Raw genomic sequence first — 17,898 nt, 5'->3', positions numbered from 1 at the left:
AAGTAACGTAATAATTTGATTTATGGTTACAGTGATAATTATGTTTGCTTTTTGCGTTTTTAGTTATTTTAGTGAAATATTTAGTTTAGGCATTTGTTTACAACATGATATGACTCATTGGTTTGTTGTCATTTTTTGAATAGCTAAGTTTATAACTCTAGTTTAAAATTAAAGTAAGGCACGGAAAAGTTTTACGAATCTCAAAACATATTCCAAAAATATTTCAGTGCCACAATTAAACCACAAGAATGAGTTGTAAGAGGTATGAAGAATTGTTCTAACTGTATGTATATGTATCTTGGAATTAGAACTTTCTACGGCGTTTTCTAATTCCTATTCGCCACTGCTGTGTCTTCATCCGTAGGTTACCTTGCAAGTGACTCTAATTTGTGTTTTAGACTAGAGACAAGTCTCATTGCCACATTATTCTCATCTAACCATGACATGCTTCGGCTTGCACATCTTACATTCGGTTCACTCACAATTACAACATCCACCATTTGATCCTGGATCGTTTTCCAGATAATCGCTGCTCCTCATATACTAACATTCATTTGCAGTTACTTAATTGTATCTCTCGTTCCTAGCCATGCCTCCGCTGTTCATTTCGTATTTATATTTCTTCTTCTTATCTGGTTTTATTAGCGCCTGTGGTTTGTCACCCTGCGTGTTTAATATGCAGATTTCTTTGACTTACAATTCTTCGCCAAGTATCCTTGTAATTCACATCTCAGACATACATCTCTAGATTTATTACAGGCGGCCACAAGATGTCCGAATCTCATGCACCGTGTTGGCTTTCGATTCTACGCAACAGGGGACTCCACCCATCCAGTATCGATACTTCTTCTTGTGATTACCTCCTAAGTCTTCTCTAATGCTAAAATAATCAAACCTACTTGGTGATCCTGCGTCAAGGTAGTCTGCAAGTTCTTAATTCGACACGATTCGTGTTCTTTCACTTCAACAGCATTCTTGTTAGTCAGTCTTAGCTGTGACTCATTCATTCCTGAGTCCATATTTCGAACGAATAGTGTGCTAAATCTTTGACGAATGGTATGGTTTGTTTCTAAAAAATCTACCATTTCAAAACTCATGATTTATGAAAATCATATCTTGAATCACGCCGACTCAAATAAAAATCAGAAAAGGAATATCAGAGAAGATTGCTGGGAATGAAATATTAGAAAACGATAACATCTAGGAAAGCTGGGAAAAACTCAAAAATAACATTATATTAACGCAGCAACATAATCACTTGGAGAGAGGAAAGTAACGAACACTAACATATAAAAAAATAAAATTCCATGGTTTGGATAGGACGTGAAGACAAAATGTGAAGAAAACAAGTAAGTCTTTTTACAATACAGCACACAACAAATACAACAGGCATACAACCACTATAAACGAATCAGAAATGAAACGAATACTTTAGTTTCGTTTAGCAAATAAAAGAGAAACACTGGCAGAGCTTACCAAAACGATGGACCCACGACTTCTACGGAACACAAAAAGAAATATGGAAAAATGATCAGAGGGCAAAGAAAACAGATAAACAAAGTAATAAAAACGAAACACATTCAGAAGCAAATATGGAGAATGATCAGCGTACAAACTAATAAAAACGAAGCACATTCAGAAGCATACACATGGGCAGACTACTTTCGATCCCTATTTGCTAAAGGTGACGATAATGAACTACCAACACCACAGCTGAAGACAAACGAAGAAATAAATATTGAGGAGGAAGAGGTAAACGAAGCATTAACGAAATTAAAAAAGTAGAAAATCATCAGGAGAGGACAGAATACCGAACGAACTCCTAAAGGACGGAGGACAGATCTGACCAAACAGCTATTAAAACTAATCCAAAAAATCATATAACAAAACAATTCCTCAAGAATGGATATTAAGCATCCTAAAACCTCTCTACAAAAAGGGAGACAAAACGGACCCAGAAAATTACAGAGGAATTAATTAAACTCAACGTATAAAACACACAGATATACGACGTAGATTCTAGGTGGAGAACATCAAGGACTGGGTAGATATAGGGAGAGAGAAGAGTAGAATGGTACGATCATATAAGCCGAATGACAACAAATAGAGTAGTAATGGCAATAGACGGTTCTCCAATAGAAAGACGATCAGTAGAAATAATACGAAAACGATGAAACAACAACTTACTGGAGGCACATAAAAACAGACAGAGCCATGTCTACATAAAAAGAAGAAGAGTATCTTGAATTCTCTTAAAAGACAATTGCAAGGTTACTCTGTCTATATAAAGACTGGAGAACGCATCCTAAAAAAGGTATGCAATGACATTTAGAAATATTTAGCTCCCTACAATTTAAAACCGTCCATTTGTAGAGCGTGAAGAGATCCTCTTTTAACAGTGGAACAACTGCAGAATCAACAATTATGGAGATCTTGATATCATCTTCAAAGACAAGCAAGAAATCGGAGCCAATATATAATCTAATACCGTTGATAAATAAGTTAAAAGTAATGGACAACAACATGAATGCTGAGGTAAATCGAAGGCACATGTATAATAAATGATGAACAGTTGCCAATCTTCACAATATGGCTTTTTCTTATAATAAAATTTTTCAGTCACATCAATACTGTTGATGAAACAACCATGAAATCCCAGATTGCAAAATTATTATGCGAAATCTATTAAATCAATTTTCATAAAATTTGGCTTGCTTCCCCCTCTTGTTTTGTATTTATTGCTATTTTGCAGCAAGGGCAATAAATTCAAACATTTTTAACGAGCCGCATCTTCTAGAAAATTAAATTCATCATCATCATCATCATTCTGGCTTTACAACCCTGCGTGGGTTCTAGGCTCCTCAAGAATTTCTCTCCAGTCGTCCCTATTGATCGCCTTTCTCCGCCAAGCACGTATTCCCATATTTCTCATGTTTTCATCGATGTTATCAAGGAACCTTGCTCTGGGTCTTCCTCTTCTTCTCTGACCAATGGGTCTATCAAGGAGCGTTTTTCTAGCTGGTTCATTTTGTTCCATTCGCATTACATGTCCTATCCACCTCAGCCGTCCTATCTTAACTTTCTACTACGGACGTGGTGCCCGCATGATCAACGTCTAAATTCAAATTACGCGTAATTTTTTATTTTTGTTGTTACAGGTTTGTGACTCGCAGCTACTTTCTAGTTACAGTGACGTCGATCGCTTCACTTATTCATACGTTTTTCAGTAATGTGATATTTAGTTTATAACTATCTAAAGTTTGAAAGGGGTCATTTTGGCACCACGTCAGTATTTGTGGAAAATTTACGAAAATGGTAGGTTAATCCAAAACAGTACATTACGGTGATAAAAACTATGAAGAAACTCTATTTGCATGGCATGACGAGGTAGAAAGTGAGGTTAGCGATATGGAAGAGTCAGGTGGCTCTTTAAATAACATTGAAAGTGAGCATGATACAGATTCGGTAGTAGAAGATGATAGTGAGGGAGCTAGTGGTGACTTGTCTGACAAATCCGATTCTGAAAGTGGTGAAGAAGTTGAAAATGGAATGAGTTATTATGGTAAAAATAGTTTTAAGTGGTCGTCACAACCTTTTCGTAAATACTTTCGTATTTACCATGACTTCGTGCTGATGCCAAACAGTTGGGCAAAAGTGCATCGCCTTTACAAATATGGAGGTGTGTAATCGATAATGACATTCTAACTGAAATTCTTATACATACTAATCGAAAATTATCTGAGTTAAGAAGAAACTATAAGCGGCTTAATAAACCAGAACTGGAAGACCTTGATGTTATAGAAATTGAAGCCTTTTTAGGCATATTATACTACAGTTCTGTTTTCAAATCAAACAACGAGGACATTCAGTGTTTGTTTGCAACAGACGGCAGTGGCCGTAATATATTCCGTTGTGTGATGTCTTGGGAAAGAATGCTAATGATTTTAAGCTTTCTAAGCGTCTTTCTGCAAAAAATTGGTATTATGAATTCATGAATCGTGACAAGGATGCTGTTTCTCTGTTTCACCAGTTTCAAACCGTACAATACCGTACAACGTATCCATCTTTTTTGTGAAACTTACAGGTTTGATGGAAAGAGAACATTTTACTCCAGAGAGAGTGTATAACATAGACAAAACTTGAATATCAACTGTCCATAATCCGAATAATGTTATGGCCTTAAAAGAAATGAAATAAGTAGGACACATGACGTCAGGTGAGAGAGGCATCAACGTAACAATGATCGCAGGCGTAAACGCAATAGGTAATTCTATTCCTCCCACCTCCCAAGAGTGTTTTTAAAGAACACATGCTAAAGGAAGGCAGCTCCAGGAAGTATTGGTTTTGCTCACCCTTCTGGATGGTCCAACTCAGAACTTTTTTTAGAATTCCTTAAGCATTTCAATAACCATACCAGATCTACAATGGATCAAAAAGTTTGATAACTATAAAGGTCATATTACAGTAGATGGTTTGAATTAGTTCTTTTGATATTCCCGCCTCATACGAGTCGTAAGCTCCAACCATTGTATAGGGGAGTTTTTGGCCCACTTCAAAAATGTTGTAATTTCGCTTGTGGTGACTGGTTATTAAAAAATTGTCACAAACCAATGACTATTGGTTTGGGACAATTTTACTAATGTGTAGGAATTGCTTATCCCTTGACACATACGCCTTAGAATATCTAGGTGGGATTCAGGATTAGTGAAATATTTCAATTTAATGAATATATTTTCCAAGATTGCGATTTCTTAAGCTCCTCTCTAACTGATCGTCCCGAACCAACTGCAGATCCCAGCGTTCCTAGTTCCTCAAATTTTGCTGTGTCAAATATTGTTAGTCGAGAGCAGATCCATACCCAAAAGCTGGAGCAAGTCAGGTGAGGCGTGGTGGACGTAAACCTGGCCGGTGTCGTGTGTTGACTGACACTCCAGAGAAAGAAGAAAAAGAAAACGCAGAAGCAGCGAAGAATATAAAAATCAAAAGCAAAGACAGCAAAAAAATAAAACGTAAAGTGTTCGAGAAAGAAGATTCATGCGATTCAGATAAAACATGAAACACTGTCTTTAAGCAGCAATTGACTTAAATATGTTGATTTTGGGGCTACAGAGTCAGTCAACATAGAAGACGAGAAGGCGGATATGCATTAGTTCGCGTTGCCGGTAAAAAGAGACATCATTTTTATGTTGTGGAAATTCTAAAATTATATGGTGCTCTGTTAGAGAAACGCTATCTTATAAGAAGGCAACCAGTTTTTCAGATAATAAATTTGTTTGTAAATCTGTACAAACATATGAACTTTCCTTAAATGATTTAATCAAAATATTACCTGCATCAGTCCCTGTTGGGTCCACAAGACAAACAAACTTTATTCTTTTTAGTTTTAAGGTTAGCTTTAAGGTTATAATCACAAATTTCATAATAAAGATAATTTGTTTCTACTTGTGTTGATTTATTGTGTTTTTATCCTCTCGTTCTATATTGCATGCCCATGTGTCCCAAGGTAAGGGATGGTGTTGTACCTTGGGACAAAAACTAAGTTAAAAAAAATAATTTTCAGGTATTCATAATAAAAATGAAGCAACTTCAATAATTATGGATGTGTACTACATACAGTAGGAAACAGATATGCGTCAATATCTATTTGATTTATTGAAAAAAAATATTAACTTATTAAAATTGCTTGAATATTATGTATGAAATAAAAAATATATTTTTTCCAAAAAATAATAGGTACTCAAAAAGTGTTGTGTTCATTTTGTGAGGCATTCTATAGTCAATAATGAAAAAAATTGGCAGCATTGAGCTACAATTTTTTTATACAAGACAATCGAAATTTTTCATGATAAAAATTCATCGCGTATCTCGCACAGTCTAAAGAACGCTTGCCAAATATAATTTTCAGCGAGGTTTATCGATTTTGTGGATTTTCTAAGTATTTTGTGTATCATAACGAAATTTCTTTGTGTAAATATGGTTTGTTAGTGATGTGTACGATGAATATAATTAGCCACGTCTTTTATATGTAAGTGAATTTGTACATCTTTTTCACGCGTCTGTATTACAAGCGAATTGGTTCAATTAAAAGCATTCAAATTATTAACATTATCCACTAGAATTAAATATCATTATCGTCTTTCTCGGCGCTACTACCTGTAGTTGTAGCCTTTTTTCCTTTCAAAAGTTCGTTGAGAGTACTCATCTGCCTTTGTAATGTGCAGGGTATCAGCAAAGGTGATAATTGATCTTATAAGTTTTGTACAACTACATTTTAGTTTTTTTGGATAGTAATGTTATTTTAGTAGCTTTATATTAGCGATCTACGTCCCTTTTCCCGCCATAATTATTTTTGAGATCTCCTGGCTAACTTTAGTGTATGTGCCAATATGGATCGAAGTTAAAATTTCCAAAAGTAACGTTATGTAAGCTTTTTCTAGTTTTATTAGCAGACATTCTTAAATATTTGGTTTCCTTTTCGTTTATTTTTAGACCAACGGATCCGTCCTTTTTTTCAATCTCAGACAGCATTTCTTTCCGTACTACAAGGTCTCGATCAACTAGCCCAATGTCGTCCGCTTTAGCGTATGACTTGTGTACAATGGTTCAACTTATCCTCAGTCCTTTTAGTGCCACATGAAGAGCCACGTTAAAAGGTCACCTAGCCATAGATTCATCTTGTAACAGTCTCGTGATTATCAGAAGAGTCTACCAACTTTCCTCCTATGTACGCTTTTCTTGGGAGCCTTCCAGAATATCCATCACACATATTGAGACTCGTGGGAGTATCTCAAAGCTTTATATTATGTATAACAACTCACTTCTTATCACACAAGCAAATATCTGATGGAAATCTATAATCAGCATGTGCAAGTGTACATCATACTCCAAACACGTTTCTACTCCATTAAAAAAACATTTTTTTTTGTTTATTTGTTGAATATTTGTATTGAATATATACTATTAATCCCTTATAATACATTTTATCTAACAAATATTGAATTTTAAGTAGTAGATTTAGGTATTTGATCAGTCACTTATCTATAGAATGAGTGCCCAGAAGACGTGATATATATATCTAACTTTTATCGTTGCATTAATACGATAATCTACCTATTTTGTATTTTTCATTGAAATTTTAAACGTTTTATATCTTGGACGCGGTTTTTATTACAGGATACTTATATATCATTTTGAGAATAAAAACATGTGATAACGGTCACAGATGTTTTAAGATATTGAAAATGGCAAAAAATTTATGGAGAATGACCAATGTAGTGGCTAATTAACTGAATCATTATTTATGGGAGGTTCGACTGTATTATTATTTTGTTTCGCCGATTTGTCCAGCGCTATAAACGATTTCTTAGAATTTTTCTCCTTCCCTTAACGTGCCATTCCCTTTTAAAAGGTCGCTCTGAACAAGTCAACGGAATTACATTAAAACCAGGCTCACAAATTGTTAACCAAGAAATATGCCTCCGTCTTCCTTGTATCCCTTGTATTATTATTTGAAGCAAGTTACGCCTTTTATGATATGTCCTTGATAATGGTGTTTTAAACTTTCTTGTCCTTTTCCATCTTTCTCAACACCTCCACAGTTATGACTGGATCTACCAACTTATTTTCAGTAGTCTTGTATGGCTCAATGGCCTACAATCAATTCCAATGTCACTCTTTAATAGCTTCGATTATTTAGAATAACCTGGAGAACACAACGCATGTTTGCCGGCCGCAAACAATTATCCTGGTTAAGAAATATTAAAGAATGGACAGGAATACACAATACAGGCGAGCTGTGTCACGCCGCCAAGAACAGAATTCTAGTAATGAGATAGTCGCCTACGCACTTTGGTGTATGGCATGTTAAGAAGAAGAAGGAGAACACATAACATATAAGTAGTCTTATTTTAAAACAATTGTGATGTATGTGTTACATAATACCTGTTTTATTTTGTTGCATACATGTATTACTCTTGTCCTGTACCTAATTTCTTCATGTACTCATTATTATTATTACTCATTAGCTACATTAAAGATTCTAGATATTTATGTACATTTATATTTGTTTTCCATGTATTGTTAGCAGCATTTTTGTGCTGAACATTCAGCTATTATAATAGTGTCTTCTGCAAATCGTATATAGTTAATGGGTCGACCATTTATTTTTATATACCTCCCGTTAGTTCTTCCAAAGTTTTTTTGATTACTTCTTGTGAATACATATTGAACAGGATAGGGATGATATACAAACATGTCTGACACTCTTTTTAAACTCTACGTATATCAGCTTTAATTGATGTTATAGAATGTTTGTATCCCTTATTGATGAGGATTTTATAATCTTGAGTTTTGCTTGCGATAATATATAATTTACTTATCTTTTTGTTTTCTTTTTTAGGGAGACTACATAAGAAATCCCGTCATATACGATTTATCCCACAAGTATGGCTTGCCGACGGACAGTTTCAACGAGTCTCAGCTGTCGAATAAACTTGAGGAGCTCAAGGAGATTATCAGGCGCGAGATTCGGAAGGAATTGAAGATTAAGGAAGGTGCCGAGAAGTTGAGAGGAGTGTCAACCGATCGGAAGTCGCTCAGTCATGTTGCGACCATAGTCAAAAACTCCAATTTCAAATTAACCGAGTTGAAGAATGAGCTCAGTGAGCTGGAATCGCAGATTATTCTGTCTCAGGGTCAGAGTACGCCATCGTTAATACCTTCCAATGGAGGTGAGTCGGATCTAATTTAGTTAATAAGTTTTAATAATTACTACATACAACGCTATAATCGCGTCTAGCATTAACGTGCATATATACCGGTTTTTAAAACAATATAAAAATACGAACATTTAAAAAGATATAATTAATTTATATTTAAATGGGAATAAGCCACAATTAAAGGTTAAAATACGTTTATTGACGTTTCAATTTCCACTTCGGAAATCGTTCTCAAAATACAAACATTAGTAAATTTACTAATGTTTGTATTTTGAGAACGATTTCCGAAGTGGAAATTGAATCGTCAATAAACGTATTTTAACCTTTAATTGTGGCTTATTCCCATTTAAATATAAATTAATTTAAAATGCCACAAGAAAATAGCTTCAGAACAATAAAAAGATATAAATCAGGTATCTTCAATAACAATAGGAGAAGAAAATAAAGTTAAACGCCAAGAAAATATCGAAAATATATACGACGTGTGAGACTCTTTAAGTACCACTTTGCAATCAAAGCAAACTAAATTATCTGCAACCTGCTCACCATTTTATTGTTCAAAAGAAATTCAGCTTCACGTTGTTTGGTCCTTGGAACCGTACCTGTAATTTATAAGAACTCTGACAATCATCAGATCACACTTCCCTTTGTGTGTACGCGAGCAAGCACGTGTCATTCGATATCTAAATTTAATTGAACTATAAAGGAAAGGAACTTTCTCAATAAAGGAAACTCTCTATGATTCTCTCTATCTCTCTTACTCCCTTTTTCCCTTCCTCTTACCCCTTCCTATCGTCCTCTCTCTGTCTAACATAATAATCTAGACCCATATTAATTTATTAAAAGCGAACTGAACTCATTGTTATTGCGGGGTGAGACAATAAAAGTACACTGTATTTTTTCAGATGTCTTTCAGATTTATTTAAACGAAATCAAATATTTCAACAAAACAAATCTCGAACAGTTAAATTTAATTTGCAATAACCTTAGAACGTGAACAATGAATTTTTTATCAATAATATAAAAATTATTTTAAAACAAATGCAAAGTTATAGCTGCTATAAAATGAATAAATAAACAGTAATTGTATGGATCAAATGATTAAAAATTTACTTTATTATTGCAAAGTGATAAAATAATATAAAAAGAGATAACAAAATATCGGCCAACTCCTGTACACGTAAGATACAGCTTAACGGTTAGTGCACATTATTAATCATGTCGAAGTTTAATCTTAAGACTAATAGTAAATCCTTCAGTTTGGTCTCTATTTGTCTCCTATACTTTTCTGTCCTCTACTTTTTGACAGGCTTCTACGAATATTTAATAAATATACATGTAATATAAACTACTCAAAATCAATAAAAAAGTAGTACTTAATTCGTATCGATATTATATTCGTATCGATAACATATTTTCTAGTACTGGATCTCCAATCTCTTTAAAGTGATAAATTTTGACTGGACAAAGTAGGTAATGTCAATATTTAAGGTGATGGAATAGTCGAATTATCTGAGTAGTAGTGATTAGCTAATTCTTTGATGGTTTAACCTTAAGACTGTTTTTTATAAACAGAATTCGGGGAAATGATACACTCCCGAGCATTCAATTTGGGCCACCTCGCAATTTGAAGTTATTTTGACAATTTTAATGTGTTTCGGATTGTTTAAGGTTGTAATATAGTTTATTAAATGATTGCTTACATAAAAGATTTTTTGTTGTTGTTGGGTATTGAAAGAAGAAAAATAAACAATTTTATGTTGGTTTTTTTTAAGGAATTCTGTAGTGAGTATATCATGATCTGGTATTTAAAAAATAGGAGGCAAGCTTTGGATTCTATTTTAGATCAAATGCTAGATTTAAATCTGGACTGCGAACAGGACAAACAAATCGCGTGACTTTCCTATCGTCAAGGTACTCAGTAACTATCCCAGCAGTGTGGGACCGTGCATTAGCATGCATAAATATTGCATCCTCTCAAGAATAACCATGAAAGGTAAAACTTGGTCTTCTAGAACCTCCCTCAGATACCCATGCACGCGAGACTAACTCCATATGAGAGACTAATCCCATACGAGCTTCAAAAGATATGAGTCCCCATGCCGCACTTGATCCTCCACCATATGGAAGTCGCTGGGCAACACACGCTCGAGCATTTCACATGCCTGGTCGTCGCCACAGCTTACACATCTATATGAGCCCGTAAGACAGAATTGCGATTAATCTTCATCTTGACTGGCTTTACAACTCGGGGTGAGTCTTCGCCGTATCCAGTATAGCTCTTCATTTTCTACAATCTTGCTCTTCCATTTCCCATTGTTGTAACCCAATCCTAGATAAATCAGCTTCAACATCATCCTTTCGTCTTTTTATGGGACGGCCTACTGATCTTCCATTGTCTGGTCTCTCAAAAACACTGTCTTTAGCACCTGTCTTCCTCTGATCTTACCACATAACCTGCCCATCTTATCCGATTAGCTTTTATATGTCTGGCGATGTTTTCAGTACCATAGAGAGTCACCAATTCAGCATTGCGGCGCCTTCTCCACTCTCCTATCAATTCATCTCTTTGGGGTCCAATTATCATTCTAAGAACATTCCTTTCAAATACTAGCAACTTATTTATTTCCCGCTGATGTAGAGTCCGATTTCCGATTAATCGGAAAACAATACACTATTTGAATTTATATTGTCCAAGCCAAGTGTTGGGTAAAATAAAAGTTGGCAATTCGATGTTCACGGGAAAGCGTCGTTGATTGTTCGGTTTCTTAAAGCACTAGAAAATAGAAAGCGTTAATTTCTAGTTTATGCCACTTTGAAGTTGGTAGAGTTCATGGTTGTATCTGGATCTCCCTACCTACTGCGTTCAGGTCCAAATATCTTCCTTAGGATTTTTTTCCAAGACTTCCAGCTTTATTTTTGTATTTATCCATACTACTGGTCTGATAATAGTTTTGCAGACTCTTATTTTCAATCTCCAGTGTGCAGTTTTGGAGTGTGGGCGACATGGGAGAATGAGCTTTGTTTCCCTTTAATATTCTTCGTTGAATTGCTGGTTTTTCCATACCATTCGTGCTTGATTCATCTCCCAAATATACGAAACTTTCTACTGTTTCAATATCGTCCTCTAATTAAACTGTGCGGCTGTTTCCCCTACTTCTTGTCTTGTGGTAGATTTTTATCTTTTGAAGATTTATTTCTAGTCCGGCCTCCCTGTTTTTAATTGTGAATATATTTCTCTGCCGCCTCTTTAGTTCTGAAAGACATAATGCTGATGTCATCGGCATAGACGGCAATCTATATTAATTCGGCAGATAAAACTACAGAGACAAAACTATGCTGAAATAACTTTTTAAGAATTTGGGTGACTGGTTCTTTTTTGTCAAATGCTTATCGAAACAATAATTTTTTTTTCAATCAGCCAGACTATGTTACAACCGAAAAAAAAACTAAAAAATTAGTACTGCCAGTACTTTTTAATTTTTGAAATGAATATCGCTTTGTATGATGTTTTGGCCGGGCCCGAAATCCTATTTAGCGTGACTCAAAAAATCGACACTGGTGTAACAACCTTGCTGTATACCGTAATATACATAATATACATATACACTTATTATAATTTTATATATTTTTTTATAACAACTCGAGATCGACTTGGCTAATTTTGATTTTAAAATATTTTTGTAAAATAAAATGAATTCAATAAAATAAAATAAAAATTAAAAAGAATTAAATAAAAATTAAATAGAATAAAATAAAATTAAATAAAATTATAAAAAATTATACATATAGTAATAACATCCTATAAGAAGTATTTACTTATGTCGGCACTCCCCAAGTGCCACGCTCTTTTTTTTATTTAATTGTATTCGGGGTTTATAGGCCTTTGTCTGAAATTTACGTTTTTTCCTGACGTTTTGTATACAACTGCCGCTGCCCGCATATCACTTTTTATGACAAAATGTTTGGGAAAGAACAAATAAACATAGAAATATTTGTTAGGAATATATTAGACGTAAGAAACCAGAATGAATAATTATGTTCCACAAGGAAACTAAGTTCCTGTAGCTAGACACCATGTATCACAAAAAAATTTTTATTTAAAAATTCCTTTATAAAAGATATATATTAAAACACCCTATCGGGTTACATTACAGAAAGTTTTCGGAATTAATATTCCATCATCAGTGTTATCTGGACATTTAACGTGTTTTTACCCATGTTTAGTAGCTCAAAACATGTACATCCAGATAACACTGATGATGGAATATTAATTCCGAAAACGATCTGTGATGTAGCCCGACAGGGTGTTTTAATATATACCTTTTATAAAGGAATTTTTAAATAATTTTTTTAAATAATTATGTGTTAGTTACAAAAAAACTAAACACAGATAATACTCCTACTTTGAATCCACAGACACGAAAAGAAGGCAAATTTCATGCAATAGAAAAGTCTATATTCTAACTAGTCTAGTAACCAACTTCGTCCAATAAATTAGAAAAACGGCATTTGGCATTTTCAAAATTTTGAATGCAGAAAAAAGAATGGGAAATATTTATAGAAACAATATTTTTTATTCCTAATTATCTTGTCTCTAATTATTCCCAGCTTTTATTTATTTTGTTCGTTCTTTAGGAATAAGGAATTTTTTTTGTATGGTAACGTTAATTATTTCTCATTTTTATTTCTAATTTTAAATTTAATTTTCGTTTTTTTAGATTCCGTAAGTTATTCTACATTGGCGAATCACAATATGGATAAGTGTAATGCTAACATGTATAGTCGAATAGAAAATTTGGAAAAGCAATTAAACATAGAATTAAAGGTGAAGCAGGGAGCCGAAAATATGATACAAAGCATCACAGGAAGAGATAAAAAACTATTATTAGAAGCTCAACAAATGCTACAAGACTCAAAAAAGAAAATAGAATATTTAAAAATGAAAATAACAAAGGTAGGTTTTTATTAAAACATTTTTATGTATATTTTAATATTATCGTAGTTGATTTTTACTCAAAATTATTCAAAGCGTATGTGTATCGTTCAAGAGGTAACTTTCTACCTAGCTTATTTAACAAAATCCAGTTGCTCTCTCTACGTACATACCTAAATGTAGTATTTATCATTGTTTGGTTTGTCTTTTCAAAATTGGACCTATATTCTGCTTACTATTATAGCCCAATCTCACTGGTGGTCGATATTTTTGCGGTATATGGTTCTTCATATATGCCGTTATGTTCAGCCCATTTCCCTTTTATCTTTAGATCGGGTTTTGACGGAGCTTTTTGTCTTATTATTGCTCTTTGAGTTTTTTTTGTTATTTTTTTTGTTATTCTGTTATTTTTTAATATTTTATTTTTCTTGTTTCTAAACTTCTTTTCTATTTTTCTTACGATTAAAAATCATTGACATAATGTGCGTTTATTGGACCCGGGTTGGGCATATTGGGGATATGCCGGCCATCTCAATATCAATAAAATGAACCAATAATCATATTTGTGTTGCTTAAATACAGACCTTCTCAAAACAGATGGAACACGACTTCTACGGAGCACAACAAGAAAAGGGACGAACGAACTAATAAAACCGAAACACATTCAGAAGAAAACATGGTTACACTACTTTCAATCCATATTTGCTAAAAGCGACGATAATGAACCACCAACACCAGAGATGATGGCAAACTAAGAAATAAATATTGGGGAGGAAGAGGTAAAAGAAGCATTAAGTAAATTAAAAAAACAGAAAATCACCAGGAGACGACAGAATACCGAACTCCTAAAGTATGGAGGACCAGATCTGACCAAACAACTACTAAAACTAATTCAACAGATAATAGAACAAAACAGAATTCCTCAAGAATTGAGATCAAGCTTCCTAATTATAACACTAGCAGAAGAACAAGGTTTTAGTTAGGGAAGGAGATTAAAGGACGTTATCCATTTATTGTACGCAAACGAGATATATCTAGGAATAATCAAAACGGTCGAAAATATCTACCAAAATAACACAATAAAAAAAAGTAGAAGAAAAACTAACTGACCCTATTAAAGCTGGCAATGGGATAAGAGAGGGAGATTCCCTGAGTCCTCTATTATTCAACCTGATTATGGATGAAATAATAAAAAAAGTACAAACTAAAAAGATACTAAATAGGAGAAAAACAACTTAAAATAATCTGCTATGCAGACGACGCAATACTACTTTCTCAAAGTGAAGATGATTTACAGCGTATGCTGCACCAATTTTCTACAACCGGCAAAATATTTAACATGTTAATTTCTGTGGAGAAATAAAAATATCCGGAAAGAAATGGATGTACAAAACACAACCTGACACAGAGAGGACAAAAAGGATGTTAGAAACAGCAGAGATGAAAACACTTAAAAAATTGATGGTAAAACACACTTGGACAGAGCTCGAAGTACAGATTTACGACATAGATGCAAGGTGGAGAACATCAAGAACTGGGTAGATATAGGGAAATAGAAGAGTAGAATGGAACGATCTTATAAGCCGAATGACAACAAATAGAGAAGTAAAGACGGTAAGAGACGGTTGCCCAAAAGGTAGACCATGAAAACGATGGAACGACAACTTACTGGAGGCACATTGAAAAACAGACAGAGTCGTGCCTATATAATAAAAAGAAGTGTTATTTGAATGGACTTATAGTGTATCAGAAGGGTACTAACGTGACTGAAGAGTACATTACTCCTTTATCAGAAATTATCATAAACGAAGAAGCTAAGAAGTGCAAAAACACTTGAGAAGAATAGAAAATCTGGCGGTAAGACTAGATATCAAATAAAATCTCTCTATCTCTCTCTCTCTCTCTCTCTCCCTCTCTCTCTCTCGCAACCCAACCCTTCTTGGGTCTTCGCTGACTGTACGACTTGCCCTTACCTACTACGGTCAACTTAGCTGTAGTCGCATGATTGAATCTCTGTGTAGTTGCTCTCCACCGTATTTTAGGAGTTCCGCATTTATGTTTTCATCCCCAATGTTTTGTAGTTTTTTAACTGTTTGATTGCTTTTTTAATCGATTTAATCGTTCGATTGCATTTTATGTTATATAAAATGATGTTTATTTATTTTTTTTTCTTTTAGTTAAAACATGACATCGATTCGAAATCGCGGGGTTCCATTCAGGATTTGACGGACAATGGAGACCTGTCACATGGAGAATTGGATCCACTTTTAGATGATAGAATAGAAGATTTAAAACACAGACTTAGAGTCGAAGCAGCTGTGGTTGAAGGTGCCAAAAATGTTATTAAACTTTTACAAAATAATAATAAGGACAAGAGTGAGAAAAAAGCCCTCATAGAGGTAAGTGAGAATTCAATAAATACCTAAAGGAATGTAAAATTTCATGATAAAATCTATTATCCAGAATCTCTTCAGTATGTAAAATGCAAGCAATTTGCTCAATTATTAATATTAATGCTTTCTGTTTTCGTAATTACTATTTAAATGGGAATAAGCCCCAATTAAAGGTTAAAGTAAGTTTATTGACGTTTCAATTTCCACTTCGAAATCGTTCTCAAAATACAAACTAATATTTGTATTTTGAGTGATTCCTTTCAACGTAGGAACACTTAATTTTAGGTTTTCACTGATGATTATGTGATAAGACCGAAAACGTTCTGGTAAAAATGGTAATCCTTTTGGATAGTTTCATTCTTTCAGTAATTTTATAAACACCAGAAGTATTTACTTCTTTGTAAATCATTTATTGCTTCTTTCTAGATTTTAGCCACTTTATCATGTTAAGTACAGTATATCTTCAAACATTTATATTTCTGGCTTTTGTATATAAATCTCTGGTATTTACTATGTACTTTCCATTCCCACTGTTCAGTATACTGTAGTTTTATTGTCTGCCTAAATATAGTTGTGTATATTTTGATGTTCAAGTAAAGTCTGTTATTTGGATTTAGGCAACACCGAATACATCAAGAAAACAGAAGGCGATTTTGTAAAATCATATAAAAAATTGTGGAAATATATTGCTTAATTATAATATACTTATTGGTGAATCGTCAAACGTCAATGGGAAATTCTAATCTGTTGAATTCTAGCTTCCCTAATTATTTTACAGCAAAAGTTGTAAGAAACTATTTGTAGAGGACTTAAATCTGCACGAAAAACAAATGTTAAAATTGTTCCACGAATTGTTGGTATACGAAATGTAACATGTTCCCAAATTTTTCAAATAAAAATAGATTTGTTAGAGCATTGTTTTAAAAGTTAGGTCACACGTAGTGCTTTTATGTGTATAACGGGTTGCGTTTGTTCAACTTTTGATGTTAAATATTAACAATATTTGAATTGACAAAATGTTTATTTTATAATTTGTTAAAAAACAAATAAAATTATTGGAATGTACTCAGTTAAGGAAAAATCAGCAATAATGGTGTACTCAGGCAACAGTATGAGCACTGCCAGATATTTATTTAACGTAAGATATTCTAATAGACCAACTCCAGGTTATATAACAATTCAAAGGATTTTGTCGCCCAAGGGTATACACATCTATTAATGCTCACGGTGCGTACAAACTTTTATCTCATACTAGTTTGTTATCGTATTCACAATCTAAATATTTTTCAAAAATCAGAAAATTTATCATAGAATGAGCAATACCGTAGTTAGGGTACTGATATCATATATGATCATAAATGAACATCTGCGGCTGTCAAACCTAAAAAGTGAAAATGTCAAATATATCTATCACCGGATCTTTCCAGAATTGCCAGTTTTATGAGAATTCTACTAAATAATGTTACATATGTAGTTATAATAATTTAACTCCATATTTTGTAACTTTAATAATAAATGTTATTTAGAAGTTATCAATTTTTGTTTGTCTTTATGTCTGTGCAGGCCATAAAGTGCACTTTTGCCCGCACGAGCATAAAGTATACTGTTATGTAGTTGATAACTAAGCAATAAAAACACAATAATGAACTAGTACGACATAAAATAATTTATGATAATTTCTAAATATAAAACTATAATAAATGTTCAAACAATCCGCAATTTTGTACTAAGCAGTATCCCAATCGATTGTAAAATTCTCGTCTCGTGTAAAATCAGCCAAAACGCTTGGCTTTATTTTTGCACACTCTTCACTAATTCACATTTTTTAATGCTTCAATATCTGTATATTTTT

General features: G+C 33.5%; 1 protein-coding gene across 4 annotated transcripts in view; it reads left to right on the top strand.

Annotated features, from left to right (window-relative positions):
• Pkn (serine/threonine-protein kinase N) overlaps positions 1–17,898 on the top strand; it is a 132,379-nt gene that overhangs the window by 13,873 nt on the left and 100,608 nt on the right. For all 4 annotated transcript variants that reach the window (XM_072540332.1, XM_072540334.1, XM_072540331.1 and 1 more), the window contains exons 2-4: positions 8,399–8,729; positions 13,439–13,674; positions 15,831–16,052. In XM_072540332.1, the coding sequence (XP_072396433.1) occupies positions 8,399–8,729; positions 13,439–13,674; positions 15,831–16,052 (789 nt within the window). The remainder of the gene's footprint in view (positions 1–8,398; positions 8,730–13,438; positions 13,675–15,830; positions 16,053–17,898) is intronic.

The sequence above is a fragment of the Diabrotica undecimpunctata genome, chromosome 8 (assembly GCF_040954645.1).
Source record: "Diabrotica undecimpunctata isolate CICGRU chromosome 8, icDiaUnde3, whole genome shotgun sequence".
NCBI lineage: Eukaryota > Metazoa > Arthropoda > Insecta > Coleoptera > Chrysomelidae > Diabrotica > Diabrotica undecimpunctata.
The sequence above is the reverse complement of the archived record's forward strand: the minus strand, read 5'-3'. Positions and strand labels throughout refer to the sequence as shown.